General features: G+C 32.8%; 1 protein-coding gene across 4 annotated transcripts in view; it reads right to left on the reverse strand.

Moving 5' to 3' along the window:
* The window catches only part of LOC105151660 (uncharacterized), a 28,684-nt gene that overhangs the window by 2,906 nt on the left and 8,993 nt on the right, over positions 1–16,785 (reverse strand). For 3 of the 4 annotated variants that reach the window (XR_015546302.1, XM_087410076.1, XM_011065494.2), the window contains exons 2-4: positions 4,426–6,131; positions 3,241–3,704; positions 162–277 (exon numbers count right to left, since the gene is read on the reverse strand). Coding sequence is in view for 3 of the 4 variants with exons in the window: in XM_087410076.1 (XP_087266202.1) it covers positions 162–277; positions 3,241–3,704; positions 4,426–6,131 (2,286 nt within the window). In the remaining variant the exon portion in view is untranslated. The remainder of the gene's footprint in view (positions 1–161; positions 278–3,240; positions 3,705–4,425; positions 6,132–16,785) is intronic. The other variant, XM_087410077.1, reaches the window with a different exon arrangement.

The following is a 16,785-nucleotide window of genomic DNA, read 5'->3' on the forward strand; positions in this document are numbered from 1 at the left end:
CTCACATTTAATCTCAAGATTATAGTTTAATTGAATCTTTATATCTCTCTTCTATAGGGAAAAGCGGCAAATCAATTTAATTACGGTTAGCTAACTAGTGTCAGTGAAGTATATCGTTAGGTAGATAAATTATTAATGACGCTTTTAGCACCAATGCGTACCCCACTTAGAAGTCTCGGATTATCGTGGAACTTCTGCTCGGCTTTCTCTGGCCCTCCCAACTGCACCAGTAACGTCCTGAAGGCTTTATCCGTAGGAACGAATATGGTATATGGACCTAAAAATTTAATGTCACAAAACAATACAGGAAAGTATCTCAGAATTGCCGAATATCATAATTATTATCGAAATCTTCACTCTAATATGAAATTGAACTTTCCTTAAATGAAAATTCAAAACGTAATTCTAAATGATTATTGTAATCTAAAACGAGAGGTTTTTGGTAAATTAAATTTCAAACAAGAAAGTATAGGTAAAAATGTCATATTTCGTGCTTCTAACTTAAACTGAATTTTATTTTAAACTTTAATAGAGACTTGATTCAAAGTTCAATTGTTAAAAATATAACGTTAGGGCTTAGAAAGAAGCCTTTCATGTTGCCTCGTTGCATTGGCTGCGTTCAACAGAAAAAGCAGCTTTGCAAATGTTGCAAGATTCCTTAATGCGATTGGTTTATACATTTAGATCTCCAGTTAAGACCATATAATCATATTAGATTATCTTTTTTAGATATTTTTACACAACAGTTGTAAAGAGAGAGCTATTGTGTACAAGAACGGTTTTACTTAATATCTAAAAATTTATATAGATACTGATCTGAAATAATTTTATTGAATTATTAAAATAATTAGGATGCTCAAACTTAAAATATCAACATTTTTCACAAAATTATGTTAGAATTATGCTTGAGTTTCCTATATAATTATTTTAATGATTCAATAAAATTATTTTCAGATTTATAAGCTAAATTTTTAGATATTTCTTAGATATAAAATTGTTTTTTCTGTGTATTTATTAAGAATTTTAGAATAGTTGCGAAGCTTTTTTTTCTGTTAAACGCACTCATTAATTCGTATTATTCTTATGATACGTTAATCGAACGTCAAGAGATAACAATCGTTGCTGTGTATATACATTATATATTTCGCAGCTTTTGCGATCAGTATCCATATAATTACGTTTTATATTCGTCAGACATTCTCTTCCATTACGGGCGTAGCCAGACATAGCACACGCTCATGAGTTCATCTATAATCTTCGTCGAAGGAAAAACGTATATATCGGTGGAAAACGTGACGAAGTTACACAATGTTCCGATTGATAATTGAATACGCGATCGGTAGAAAACGGAATTGTTACTGAGAGGCAGGGGATCGCCATTATAGGAAATATCACATGCGAGAAAACACGCAGCGATTTATTTTCTTTCTAATGAGCTAGCGTGCGAACGCGGTCAAATAAAATCGTCAGTACGTCAAATAAGAGCGTCAATATTTCCTTCACGATGAGAATTGTCTCTCTTCTTGGAATCAATGGCGACAGATCGAATCAGGTACCGCGTTTATTGGTCGATTGACCAGCAAAAATTATTCATAACTGAAGGTACGCGTGAAAGGATCGACATACATCATGTTAATCCACTGCAAAGAGAATCCAGTTCAACTTGAACTGGATTCTTCAGATAGGAAATGGAAAAATACACTATCGCGTAAGAAACAGCCATTACGTAATTTTCATGTAATATTGCCGTAATTTTCTAATGCGTTTTACATGCACATAAAAAGATACATGCTACTGTATTTAGATTAGCTATATAGTAATTATTTACTTATTTCAAGTATTTAAAACTTCATATCCGCATATAAGTTTATTACAAGCAAATATTATTAAAAATATTCTATTCTGAAAATTCTAAGTAATACTTTAATACTTCAATCAAGATTATTATATTAAAACAAATTTATTTATTATATCAAGTTCTTTTTTTTAACAAAAACTTTATGATTTTATAAAATTTTATAATATCCTTTAAAGACTTTTCAAAAATATTATATTCTCTTGTTTTAAGCATACAATGAGTTTTTCTACATTTTTTAAATAAGAAATACATTTAAAATGACTATAAAAAAATATTCTTTGTTAAAGATAATCATTATACTTAAAAGAAGCAATAAATTGAATAATCACGGTTTTTTTCAAGCAGTAGAATGATATTTTTTGTATGTACGTTCAGCTCTGCACAAAGCAAGCTCAATTTCTCGATCTTTCAATGAAAGAAAGTATAGGTAAAGGGCCAAAGAAACAATGGGTTAAAAGCAAATCGTATACGCCCATAATTATAATTAATGAAAATCTCGCGTGTCTTCTTCTGTGAGAGCTCGCATAATGAGATACGCGTACTCGCCTTTGTTCTCTGTAGAAGATGGAGAGATGTCTTGTGTCGAAACGGGCAAGGAGTCGTGAGAACATTTTTCTGACGAACATTGCACGACTAAAGCGAAACGCGAGGTACAAATGGTGGTGGATTGTGCAAAGAGGCACGGGTCTACCTCGCCGCTAACAGGATCATTTGTACAACCGTTTGGACCTCAAGAACATTGACGCAAGTTGTCCCGCCTTGCGATGTTGTTGGATAAGACAGCAGCGGTTTTACGTTGTTGCGCAGAAAGTTCGTAATTCGTTTATTGTTATATTTAACATTTTCACGCGTAATACTCTTCGTTTGCTGCATAATATGTCATTATATTTTACTAATTTATAATTTTTCTCGAAATTAAGCAAACGTATTATTTTAATTTTATAATATATTTTACTATATATATATATATATATGTATTTCTATTTTATAAAATTTATAAGCTATTCTTTTTTGTTTGTGTTTTAATTGGTCACGTTAATATTATAACTATATTTTAAATATCATTTATCAAGTCATCATTAATCAGATCGTAGTGACTGCAAATTTTTATGAAGTCATGAAATCTGAAAAGTAGTCACGTTAAGTTTCTATTAAGAATATATATAACAATATAAAAATTTAATTAATAATAAACATATAAATTTTATTCTATTAATATTTAATAATGCAAAAATTATGAAAAAATTCAAAAGTTACTGAAATTTTTATTTTTATTACAAAATAGGAAATTGTTTAAAGTCTACGCCTCTTCTTTTATTTTTAGAATCATTGTTAAATCACGACAATTAATTTAATTAACTAAGTTTTAACATCCCACTTACCAGTTTCATTCAACACGGAATCCAATCCCGATTGTCTCAGGTACTTTGCCATAGCGTAGAGGCCTTCTCTTTTCAATAATGCAGCTAGATTTTCTTGGAAAGTTTGAGGCTTCTTAACGGCTTCTTCCGCCGAAGTCGACGAGGTCTCCGGAGACGAATGTTTAGAGAAATAGACGTAAGAATTTGGCGTGTGATGCGAGTAAGACGTCGGAGTCGTTGCCGTCGTCGTTACGATCTCGTTCACTGGCGCCATCGTTGGGATGAATTGGCTCCTGGTGGACGACGAATACTTGGTAGTCACCCTCGGAATGTGATCCGACAAGGTCGTCTTCGTCGGACTAGGATTCAAGGAGTTGTACACGTGGCCTGTGACACTGGAAGCCGAGGTCACGTATTTGTCAGTCGTGGACACCGAATTCGGCGATACCGTGACGTAAGGAACGTATTCCGTCGTTGTCGACTTGCTGAAAATTTTATTTTGTTCAGAAGCTTTTACTTATTAGCGTTAATCCTAGAATACACACATAGATCTCCCAAACTCGATCGAAATTTCACTTGTTTCGTATATAAGAAAAAAAAAGAATTTTATTTTATAACTCAATAATATAAAACTTTTTGGCATTATAATGCAGATATTTTGAAATCTGAGAGCTTTAAAATAAAAAAAAGAGAATCTAAAGGTATATTAATCTGAGTCAAAGTTATAGCCTATCAAAGTTACAATAAGATTTATGATTTATGTTTTCAGAATTTTTCCGAAGATGTGTTCTTAGAACATGAGTAGATGGAAAATAGAAAGAGGTCAATTCGAGCTAAATGACAAATCAAAATAAAATTAATTATATTTTAGTAATCAACGTGATGTATAAAAATGAAATCATTTCAATAATTTATTTTAATCGTTATAAAATCGTTTAGTTGAATATAAATTACATGAATGCGAATCATAATAATAATTACTTTTCGCTATATCTTTTACTGTATTAAACACAAATAAAATGAAAATGAAAAACGATCAATTTAAACTAAATATAGATGGTAAAATCAAATGAATTATATACATTTAGAAATTAAATATGGCACATGAAACAAAATCTCAATAATTTATTTATTATAAATAAACTCAAAAAACTATTTAGATAAAAAATAAACTGTATGAATGCGAATCACTGTATAAATAATCACCTTTCGCTATATCTGGTCGAGGTAGATCTGACGGTAGTAGGTCTGAAGGTCGCCGCCGTCGTGCTGACGGAGTGAATAGATGATACCGGTGTTTTAGACGTACCAGTGGACACTATCAGATTCGGATCGAGGTTGGATTCGAGATGTTCTAACGTGGAAGACTGTGTAGTCGGTCCAAGTGAGCTAGGTGGTAGCTTTAATTCACCCTTCTTGATCTTCTCGACGATGGATTCGACGTCACCGCCGCTCTCCTTGTCATTAGCATTACCTTTGACACCTTGCACTTTGTAACTACCGTCCGGCTGCTCCTCCAGCAGAACGAACGTGACCTTTTTCGCTGGTAGATTTTGGATGATCGGTGTTTTGCCGACCTCCTCGAGCTTGCCATCGCTTTTCTGTCGGATGACCTCAAAATCAGCGCCCGGTGGCAGCACGCCATCCTTCGTCAACTCTTCAAAGAGCGCTTTAGGTGGCTTGATAGTGGTTGTCGAGGACGGCACAGCCGATGTTAGAACGGTGGAACTTCCACTAGGTGAAATGGAAGACAAGCCGTTTGGCGCGTGGATGACCTGAATTTTCTTGCCGTTCGGCAATATCAGATCCCTGGTAGTGACATTCCTAGCAACATCATCGTCATCGCCGGACTGAGCTAGAGCGAGTTTGAGTTGCTTTAGCAACAGTTCCCGCTCGGATAGTTGAGAGCTCCTGCTTCTGCCACCAGAATTCTGTCTCGTCGTGCTAGGTTTTTCGGTCTGATAGATTATCTTGATCTGCGGCTTCGATTTGCCTTGCTGCAACAGTTGTCTCTCTTGTTCTTGGACCAGGCTGAGCAGGTTCTCCGGTATATCTGTCTCTCGATGAGTATTAGAAGTAATCAAACGTCTGGCTGGCGGAGGTGGCTGTGTAGTAGTGGTGGTAGTAGTTGGAGCCGTTGTAGTTGTGCTCGCTGCTGTCGTTGTGTATTTCTTCTGATGGTTAGCAATTGCTTTAAGAAAAAGTTCCGTTTCCGATGGTGTGATACGTCGCGCCGTTGGCGAGGACAGCAACAAAGGCACAGAAGTAGTGCTGATGGTGATCGGGGTTGATGTCGTGGTCGGTGGAGGTGACGTAGTGGAGGTGAGCCTCTGAAGTTGCTGAAGCCGCAGCAATTCCTGCTGCCTACGCAGTTCCTGCTGCTCGTACAGCAGCTGTTGCCGCTGCTTCTGGAGTAACTCCAGTTCACGCTGCTTCTCAAGATACTCCTGTAACTGTATCGTCTGCTGATCGCTGAACAAAGGCTGCGACAAGTCTTGCTGAAGATTCTGGAAGCCGTTCTGGTTGTACTGATTGTATTGTTGTTGCTGCAGATATTGTTGCCGTTGGAATTGCGGCGATTGTATGCCGCCCTCACCACCGTTTACGAAGTTCGAGGTACCGAGTTGTTGAGCGATCTTCTGTTGTTGTTGTTGTAGAAGCTGCTGCACTTGTTGTTGCTGCTGCTGTAACTGTTGCAACTGTTGCTTCGCTCGATCAACTTTGTATTTGGCCAGGGAGGAGAACGGCGTGCTGGATTGTGCTTGTTCGAATGTAGGAAAATTTACCCGCGGATTCTTGAAGTCCTGAGCGGGACGTTGCCGGTATCGTTGCTGATGTTGCTGCACATCACTCAGTATCTGGACTTGTTGGGAAGCCGAGAGACGAGGTCGCGGATCGTTCACGATACGGCCCTTGAAGCAGACATTTAACGAATATATCGCCTGTTCTTTTCAGAAAGAAATAAAACATAAAAATTTTTTGAAGATATAAATGATCTATTTAAAGTTAATATAATCTGTATTTTATTCATATTTTTTTTCTGTTAAAATGATTGATTTTTGTAAAGATTTTTAGGACGTTAAAATGCTGCGGTCATTGCTCTCTATTTCCTTTGCGCGATGGTGCAATACCTTATGCAATATATTTTTGCATACATTCTAAACATCATGAGCATGTTAATACAAGATTATATAATACTACCATGACATTTCTCCCTCTGGTGACATTTATCATTAATTTCAAAAAGAGTTCATGACAACACGTTCCCAAAGTTCAATTACTGTTTTCTTCTAATAATTTTTTGATGCTGTAGTAATACTATAATATTTAATGTCATTTATTATCAATTTTAAAAAGAATTAATGCTAAAACATAATGTTCCTAAAGTTCAATTATCGACAGTCAGCGTTTTCTTTTAATTTTTAATGTTGTAGCAAGAAGTTTACACGAAATGTTCTAAGATATGATAAAAGGACATACATCAACTTTATAAATAGTAATCTTTAATAAACTTAAAAATATACAGTATTATCACAGACATGGAAGTAAAAATTTGACAGTAAATGCAATAAATCTTTCGTATATTACAGAGAAAGTATGACTAATACGAAGGGTGATAAGAGTATGAAATCGTTAGTTTCGTTCGACAGTTTTCATAAATTACCCTAATTAATTACTTTGCGAATTACGTTTTGCATTTCCACTCTATTAAGATTCTCCGTTGGTTAACGTTCTGTATGACAGCAAGATAAAAGATGATAAAAGCGAAAGCAAATCGAATTCATGCAATTGATGGCAGTTCGGTGTATGTCACAAGATTTATAAATTATCATAAATTTATACTTCTACTTGGAAACGAAGTGGAAAATCGATGAGAAGATTTATTCTCGCTTATTTAGTAAAAGTTGCTGAATATGTCATTTATTGAGTTTATTCACCTCCACGAACATTCAAATATATCAATATGTATTTCATAATATACCTATAATATTTGTTATTTTTTTAGATAAATAATTTTTTAAATAGTATTTCTTTATAATGTGTTTTTATTTCACTTTTTATGTTCAACATAGCAAAGAATGCATTAAAATACTATTTAAAAAATCTTTATAGAAAATAATTATATTTTGTAATTAATTATATTATAATTATGTGCATATAATTTATATGAGAAACAATAGGTTTAGTTTTAGGCCGACATTCCTTACAAGAAGAGCCTAGATCTTATTATACTATTTATATAATTCCACAAAAAATTGACAATATTAGTAAAGAATGTAAATTATATTAAATGTAATTAATTCCCAAATTTTAAATAACATTTAATTATTTATAGAGAGAGAAAGAGTTCGTAATTATGAAGAATGTTCGAATTTGCTAGCTTAACGCTTTAACATAATATATATATTTTATTTTATATTATATTAAAAAATATATGCCTAATATGCAAGATGTTTCAAATTTACTTTAACAACAGTTAACGTTTTCAAAGAGTTTTAAATTAATAATTTTTTACAATTATAGCTTGAGCTGTAACAAACTAAAAACATTCAAGTTTTACTTTTCTCCAATTATACTGCGTTGTTAATTCCTGCTTATTGATTCCATTATCATCACTTTTATTATTGCGATATAATACTGCGTACGACGCGCTCTCAAATTCATTGTTGCTTTTATTGTGTGCGCGAGAAAGATGCGAATAATTAACGTGGGCGTAATTAAGAGGGGCATTGTTCGATTTTCCTTTCTCCTGGGTACCTTCTGCCGTCGTCAGGTCCGCTGTGAGACAAGTCTTCTCGCGTCCTCTCGTAGAAAGTACGACCTACTGCAGTTTCCATTTCGCACACATAACGACTTACATATCATGTTCGAGTAGAGATCGACGTGTGTACTGGTTCTTTATATAACAACACAGCCCTGTGGCTAATATCCGCATTTTGCATGATTACGCGTCTTCTCGCATGCGGTTCACAGCTGTTGCATTTTTACAAGACGTTTCACAATATTAATATTCAGTGGGGAAACCGTTGAAATTTTTTTTTCTATAATTTTACGAGACAGTACTTGAACGTTATACTTCTTGCATTTTACGATGAAACCGTCGCTCAATGTTTAAAACAGATTCTCTTTCTTCTCTCAGATGCTCTTTCTTAGAAATTTTTATTATTACTTATATAGACGAGATTTAGAATAGATACTGACGATTAAAACACTAATTTAAATAGTGACAAGTGAGATGATGCAAACGATTCGTTCACTAGGAATTTCAATGTATGTCAACAATGTTCCGCTTCGTGTTCCAAGTCAATTACATGTATTCGATTTCATTGATACTGACATTAAGGAATCTGTCTAATAATCGTCCACTGCAATTACGTCGCAATTCTTCACGTCAATATTAAATAACAAATTTGCATTGTGATTGTTTTTATTATAATATATAAATAAATAATCTACCTAATTTCTATGTCATTTCTTCTCAAAATTTTTTCTATTATCAGATAAGATGTTGATCCAAGATTTGTATGTGAAAGTTTAATAAATTTGCATAATATTTTGACAAAAAATTAAAATCAGAATAATTATTTTACATATTAATTTGTATCAAAATTTTTTATTGATATGGTTTTTAATAAATCATGTTTGATTTATTATATGTTAAGTTTTTGTTGGATTGACAAGTGCAAGGTGATTGATACTGGTTTTTCAATATCATAGTCATACTAGTTTATAACGTCACATAGCGTGACAAAATAATTTCGCATAGAGCAGTCTCTAAAATTATTCGCAACATTTTATGAATTACATCTTTCTCACACTAGCTAATCTCAAATTTTTAATCGATAGTCGCAAATTAATCGATTAAGAGCAATTAGGAATGGCATATTTCTCTCTCACAACAGACACTGTGACACTTTATTAAGTGTCACGAGTTGCGATGTAACGATAATGCGTCTGTTTTAAACTTTCTACTTTAGCACGTGCGAATGGAAATAATAAATTCCATATATTTTGTAAGCAGCTATACTTAAAAAGTAGCAACCTTCGAGTGCTGATCGTTCGTTCGCTAAGCGATCGGATTAAGTTGCGTACCGATGAGTTACACAGATTCCTACGCATAATTACATTTTCTGCAATAGCTTGAAATGCGGCAATATCCTGAAGCAAGCGTTAATGAGATCAAACCGGATGTTTGAATGTCATAAGAAGTGCATAAATGATAAAAATAATATTAAGATTGTGAAAACGTAACATAAAATGTTATAGAAATTCTAAATGAAAATGAAAAGATATAGTTTGCCGGGCAACGATAAAACGTTACAAGTGTTTAAGATTGAAGATTTATAAATATTATACAAATTTATAATAAAATTCAATTTAAAAAAAATTCTAATGTATTTAATGTGGATTTATCTTGCTTTTTATTTTACGAATTTTTAATTTTATTTATAATTTTTAATCAAATTTTAATGGGTCTTCATACTTTAACGAACTAGAACTGTAAATGTATAATATTTCGTGGAAAACGCGCACATTCCAAACTGCGGTGCAAAGAACTTTTTAAAGCCTTTTCTGGAATTGGAGCTCCGTCATAGCCGCGAAAATGAGTTATCTGGCAATTTGCGCGATTGCCTCGAGAAATGGTCTGCTTCTGTCAGAAGATAATTGAGGCCTAGAAAGCGACGGAGTTCAGAGAAACTTTGGAGTACTGTAGCAGGAATGACGGGACTGTCCTGTTCGACGATTCATCACGCGTATTCAGATTTTGTGGAAATTCGGCTCGGATCAAACTGGAAATCATGTCAAGTTTGCAACTCGAAGAATAAAATCTTGATATAAAAGAAAAGTGTAAATGATAAAGATAAAAAATATTTAGGATATTCGTAAAAAAATTCTTTTGCAGAGACAAACTTGAGGATCAGAAATAAATGTAGATAATATACGTATAATATCTGTTACATAAAAATAAAAATTTTAAGGATAATTTTAAGGATAATTATAGGACATAATTTTTTTCTTTCATGTCTTCAATTAACGTTTCTTTAAACACCTACATGCTAAACTCCTACATTTCAAAGGTACTCGAGCATCTCGAAAACAGGTCGTTACTAAGAGTCTTTCACGAAGAGGACGAATGCAATCGCTGTAATGCCTCGCAGCCCATAGTTAATCACTCTGTTACACACACTGACTATTAGCAAATATATAAAAAACGTGAAGTGGAGCGAACAGTCAGGCGCGTAAATAAATACCTTTCAATATGCTCTACCTACGCGTGGATAAATAAATGTTAGAGAACCGCGAGAACGAGTTTTGATAGATATGAAATAATCGTTATCACGCTTATCAAAAAATATTATCGCTGGAATTATAACAATTTCCGCGTCCGATTAGAGATAGAGCTCTGACCAGTGCGGTTCGTGAAAAACAATCCTCTCACTTTCGTGCTGTAAGCCGACCGCAATTCGTGACCGGTCACTATTATCCGGCTCTCAAGAATCATCCGGTAAACAAAAAGGATAATTAATAAATTTGTATATGAATCTTGGGATATAAATACAAAATTTAGCCGCTAAATTTTGCTGAAAGCTTTTTCCAGCTTCTCAGTTTTCAATGTTTAATTAGATTACATTAAAATAATAATTACTCAATTAGATAAAAACGTTGTAGTTACTCAATTAAATAAAAATTTGTTACAGCTGTGCTCATTTGCAATTACTAAATAAAATTTCTCTTTTGTTGCAAAACAAAAAGAAATTCTTAATACAAAGTATAAAATAATTCCTAGCCTTGCCATTAAACCTGTCCACTTTTCTATAATGTGTAATCCACTGCAGAAGAAATTGACTACAGGGAGAGGGGGGAAGTAAAATAATAAGTCATTACAAACATATAACGCCACAGAATCCTCTTACTTGCTATACTGAGACGATTATCGTTTCTCCTAACGGTCCAAAGATCAAGGAATAAATCGAGGACGTTTATAATACCCAGAAGGAGCTAACAAACCGCATACTTGAGTTAAACGGTCTCCCTTTTTTTTTCTTTTCCGCTTGTGGGAAACTTGCGGCCACTGGACTCGCGCTTGGCTTTTACGACGATCGTGCGCCGCTTAATTGCGCGAGTAGGTACGGATTGTGTATAGCCAGACACGGCATGAGATCATACATGAATTTCTAACTTATATGCCATATCTGGCGTATCTCTAGATGCAAATTTATGTTCCGTTTTCACTCGTTAAAGTATACGAAGATCAATCAAAATGGTTCGACTAAAAATTATAAATAAAATGAAAAATTTGGCAATTAAGAAGAGGAAAGATAAGTCCAATTGAACTAATTTAAATTTGCTTTTGAAATTAAATTTTATTCAAATCTTCAAATATTTATAACATTTCCTGCTGTGACAGATTATACTTTTTTATTTTTTTACGAACTTTATAACTGTTCTTATGTAAAATTTTCAATCTTAATTTGATTTCATTTTTAATAATACACGGGAAAGTGGCAATATCTAAAAATTTAGTTATAGATACAAATCTGAAAATAATTTTGTTGAACTATCAAAATAATGTAATAATTATGTAAGACTCTAAGCTGATTGCCAAAACATAAAATTGTTTGCAACATTATCATTATACTTGCATTTCTTACATAATTATTTTTTATTTAACATAAAATTGATAAAAAATATTTCTACAGAGAACAAGATATAAATTCCACACAAATATTATCTCATCATGTTCTGTAAAGTTGTTCAAGCGCGTGCGTGCACAAATTTAGCGAAAATCAGGACATTATAAGTAGATAATATTAGATCTTATTGCACTACTCTTATTTTATACTCATGATTGCATAATTTGTTGGCATGCACGATCAAATGTGTGCATTCACTGACGTACAGTGCCGCATACTTGGCTTGTGCAACAAGTGTTCCTTCACTTTTTGAGCCGAAAGAAAATGTTTCCTCATAAAGAGAATCCTTTTGGCGATCACGTTAATAGCAGACTAGTTTTCGTAATATCTTCGACTAATAAAAATACATTATATAATTGAAATTATATTTACTGGACTAATTATAATTAATATACATTATCGACAAAGTTTTCTCTCATATCGCTGACTTACATTAATTGAGTGAGAATTGTTGCTGGAAATTAATGTACTTTCCGATAAAGTAATTTCCGACAATGTTACATGCCAATAGAACCGTATTTATTTTATAATACTCCAAGATAAACTTTCAGAATGATTTTTAGCCAATAAACATCACTTTATCCAGTTTAAGAATCAATGGTATCTACTTTCATATCCTGCTTCGAAAGGCGTTGCCTTTAAGCTAAGTGTTAGCTTTCCTCATGAAGCAAATCCAATTCCGCAGTAACATTCCTACTTTCATTAAAAATGTGTTCCACACATCCTTTGTGAATACCCACGAGCAACGATGTATTGAATTGTACTGTCAGATTGTGTTTGAAGAACTAACAATTAAGATGTGGCAACAATAAAGATAGAATTAGGTTTAATCAGATAAAATATATTTAAAATATACTTGAAATCTTTGTTCGTTTTTTCTCAAAATTTTGAAATATTTTCACAGCGTGACATTCAATGCGGTTCAATTCATGTTCACAATGCTCGTGGGCATTATTTTTTCCTGTTTATAATATTTAATCAATTACTATAACAATGAACTATATAAGATGAAATAATTTTTAAACGAATTAGATGCCAATATTCTTGCGTAATTTTAATGGAACGTATTCAAAATGTTTTTCTTACAGCTTTGTTAAGAAAACAGTAACTACTCATTTTTATTTGACATACATAATGAAAAAATTCTATGATTAAAATTTTTATGTTGACTTTTTAACATATCCAAGTGTTAATTTAACATTATATATTAATTTTTATTTGAATATCTTGTGTTAAATAAATATTCAACGTTTTTAGTGTTAAAAAACACAATTTATGAATAAGTTAACATAAAATTTATGTATTTAAAATGTAAATTCTAATAATAAAATATAAATGAATAAAATGTGTTAACTTAATATATTATAAATATTAATTTTACTAAAAAAGTATGCTGTTGTAATTTACTTGCAAATTGTGTCAGTTACATTTTTGTAATAGTTCATTACGTAATACATACTTGTGTTACTTTCTAACATATTGATCTTACGTTAAATTAACACAAAAATTTATGTGAGTCGTTTAGGGCACATGAAATGTATTAAATTTAACACAATTTTCCAACTGTAAACACTCCAAGAAGATGGTAGGTTCTCTCGTCAAGGATTCAACTTATTTATTGGGTGATTTTTTTATTGCTGAAGATGACTCGAATATAAGTCGAAACATCCAAATTAAATAAATTACAGATTTACACATACAAATTTGTGCAATGTTTACAGCGCTTCACTCTCATTACTTTTAATTTTTTGACATTTTCAAGAGTGCATAAAATTTTAAATTATAATTATTTTAATTATAATTATTTAAGATTGTCTTACTTTTTTAACTCAAAGAAGACTTCTTAAGACAAGCGCAACGATATTCCAATATTTTATAGCATTATTAACATTAAGAAGTTTCTTCGCCATCCTACTCAGCTTAATCGGCAGATGAAAATTTCTCTCGTAACAACAAGCGGCATGTCCTCTTCTATCGAGGAGGATCGACAAGAGAAATTTCACCCCGGGGTCATTCGGAATTCACACTTTCCGTTTCACCGTTATTACTAGATGCCAACACGGTGCAACTTTTTATGCGGGGGAGAATGAATCGGAAGCGATTCCCAAGGTGGTATCGCGCACGAATGAGAAGAAAAGAAGAATCGCACGAGGGAAATTGTCCGATTGAAACCTGAAACGTTTCTGGAAAATTTTGCACGCGAGGAGCCACGCTTTCGAAACTTGTAGCCGACTTCCTGCGACTCTTTTATTACAGCTGGATCATTAAGTATGATTGAATGCACCTGCGATACATTTCCTATGTAATTAATAAGTTCTGTACGGTTACTGAAGTAACGCTGAAGTTACATTGTGAGTTATATCATTAGAAGTACGTTATTTTAATAAATTTTATGGATTAAAAAATCTTTAATTCAATTAAATATCTAGTTTTGCTCTTAACTTAATTAAACTAATTAATTTTTTTGGACATAGATTAGCTTCCTATTCTTTTCGGTATAAAAAATATTTTACGAGATAAAAATAATTCATAGAATTTCAATTTTTAAGTAAAAAGATATCGCAAAAATAGCACAAAATTGGAATTCGAGATCATAAATATGATGTATATAATAAATAGATTCTGTCACGCTATAAAATATACATATATATATCAATTATTAAATATTAAATATACATATATCGACATTATAACTGTCGTCGGAACTGGTTTTTTCCTTTGCGGAAGTTGTTTATCAGTAGCAACATACGGATTGTACGGTAAAAGTGGGTAAGGAGAGAAAAAGACGAAACAAAAAAAAGTTTAACCTTCGCTTCGTGTCCATCGAAGAGAAATTGATTAATGGGATAATCGAGACGACGTATCGCCTTGTGTCTCCATTTATAGGAAGTCCGAAACATTCCAATTCCGCCTCTTATTCAAATTTCGAGAAAGCTCATCGATGGAGGATCACAGTCATTTGGAACCAAAACCGTAACTTCATCAAACAGAGAAAACTTCCGATTGAATATTCTCGTAATCATCTTCGTCAATTTTCAACTTGGGTAAGAAGACAAGAGAAAGTACGATTAAGAATGTAATAAAAAAGGACATGTATTATTTCAACACTGCTGAAAGAAACGTCGACAAAAAAGATACAATATTATAACTAAACTCTTTTACATAAAAGAAAATGATGTTGTATTAACAATATTAGCTAATAGTAATTTAATTGAAAATAATGTTATGATTCAATGACAGTAACATTATGATTTAATGAAATATTATAATAAATAACATTTTGTTAAAACAAAAGCATGGAATATTTCTTTCATCAATACTATTATTGATTACGTTCAGCAGAAAAAATATTTTACAACTATATTGCAAGATTCTTTAATATGTACTTGGTAAAACATTTAGATCCAATAAGTGACTAAAAGCAAGAACCATGCGAAAGAACAATTTTACTGAAATATTTAAAATTTAGATGCAAATTTAAAAATAATTTTGTTGGATCATCAAAATAATTATGTGTGAAACTCAAGTATAATGCTGCAACTGATATTCTAATAATTAGCTTAAGTGTCCTATATACATCATTATTTTGATAATTCATCAAAATTATTTTCAGATCTGCATGTAGCTAAATTTTTAGATACTTCAGTAAAACCATTTTTTCCATGCAATCATATGAATAATTTCGCAAAACAAATTTCGTACAAAGGTACTTTTTTCTGTTAAATGCAGCCAATAAATAAACAAGATTATTTTCAATTAAATTGCTGTTGATTATGCTGTTAATTGAACATCCATTTATCGCGTTTTATTGCAAAATTGATCGATGAACACTTTCCGATACAGATATCGTGTTCTGTTACGCGGCGTGTTACTCGTCACGCTCTCTTCGATCGCTCATAATTTGTCTTAAGCAGTATTTGATCTATTCCTGTTATTAACGTTTGATCAATTATTAACGATCGAGCGACTTCATCGTGCCGGAGTCTGAAAAGTGAAACGATGCGGTAACAACTCTGACAGTTCTCCTTCGCGATATCGAAATGAGCGAGATTCCTCGAGGCTCACCGGAGAAAAGGCAAGAAATTAATTGCGCCAAATTGATGGTCTACGATAAGAGAACATTCTTTGCAGCCGCGTCTTTCTCGTAAACTCCGTGATAAACTGTTGCGATAAAATTAATTACAATCGCGAGACAGATTTCTCGGTGTCATAGGCGAGCGTTCAGACGGCTGCTTTACAAAGGAAACGTTCGATAATTCCGATTGTAAAATGTAATAAATATTTTCGAAAGCGTATATCGTCCACACATTACCGTAAATGATTATTTTTTTGCAATTTAGTTCTGAAGAAGTAACCGAGTGTGGACGTTTGCGTAAGATCGTAGAGATGATGGGCTCGCGTGTAAGATTCGTCCGTTACGACGTGTCGAAATCATAGTGGACTGTTCTCGCGGTGGGATATTTCATTAAATAGCGTTTGCGCAAAATAAAATGGATCGCTCGTTGACCAATTGACTCCGGATAATTTGTTCGTATCGTTACGATTACTATTCGAGATTACATTGCGCGAAAATTGGTCTTAGTGAGGTGAGCGATTCGTGCAAATTATAGAGACACATCTATGTGTTCGCAGTTAATTATCTGCAATTATAGACCCGATTACTTGATTGCACCACTTAATCGAGTTGGCAGTACAGCTAAACGATTACATCAATTACACCGGGATACACCAGGGCCTAATTGTTTCATTATAACGAGTTAATGTTTTCAAAATTTGTGGAATTATCGCGTACGTTTTATCAATGGAAAGAATTGCTTGACATAAAACGTAAATCTTTTTAATTTGGAAAAAGATCCTTTCTTCTCAGAGC

Source organism: Acromyrmex echinatior, chromosome 10 (genome assembly GCF_024713525.1).
Source record: "Acromyrmex echinatior isolate Ae372 chromosome 10, ASM2471352v2, whole genome shotgun sequence".
Classification (NCBI taxonomy): Eukaryota; Metazoa; Arthropoda; class Insecta; order Hymenoptera; family Formicidae; genus Acromyrmex; species Acromyrmex echinatior.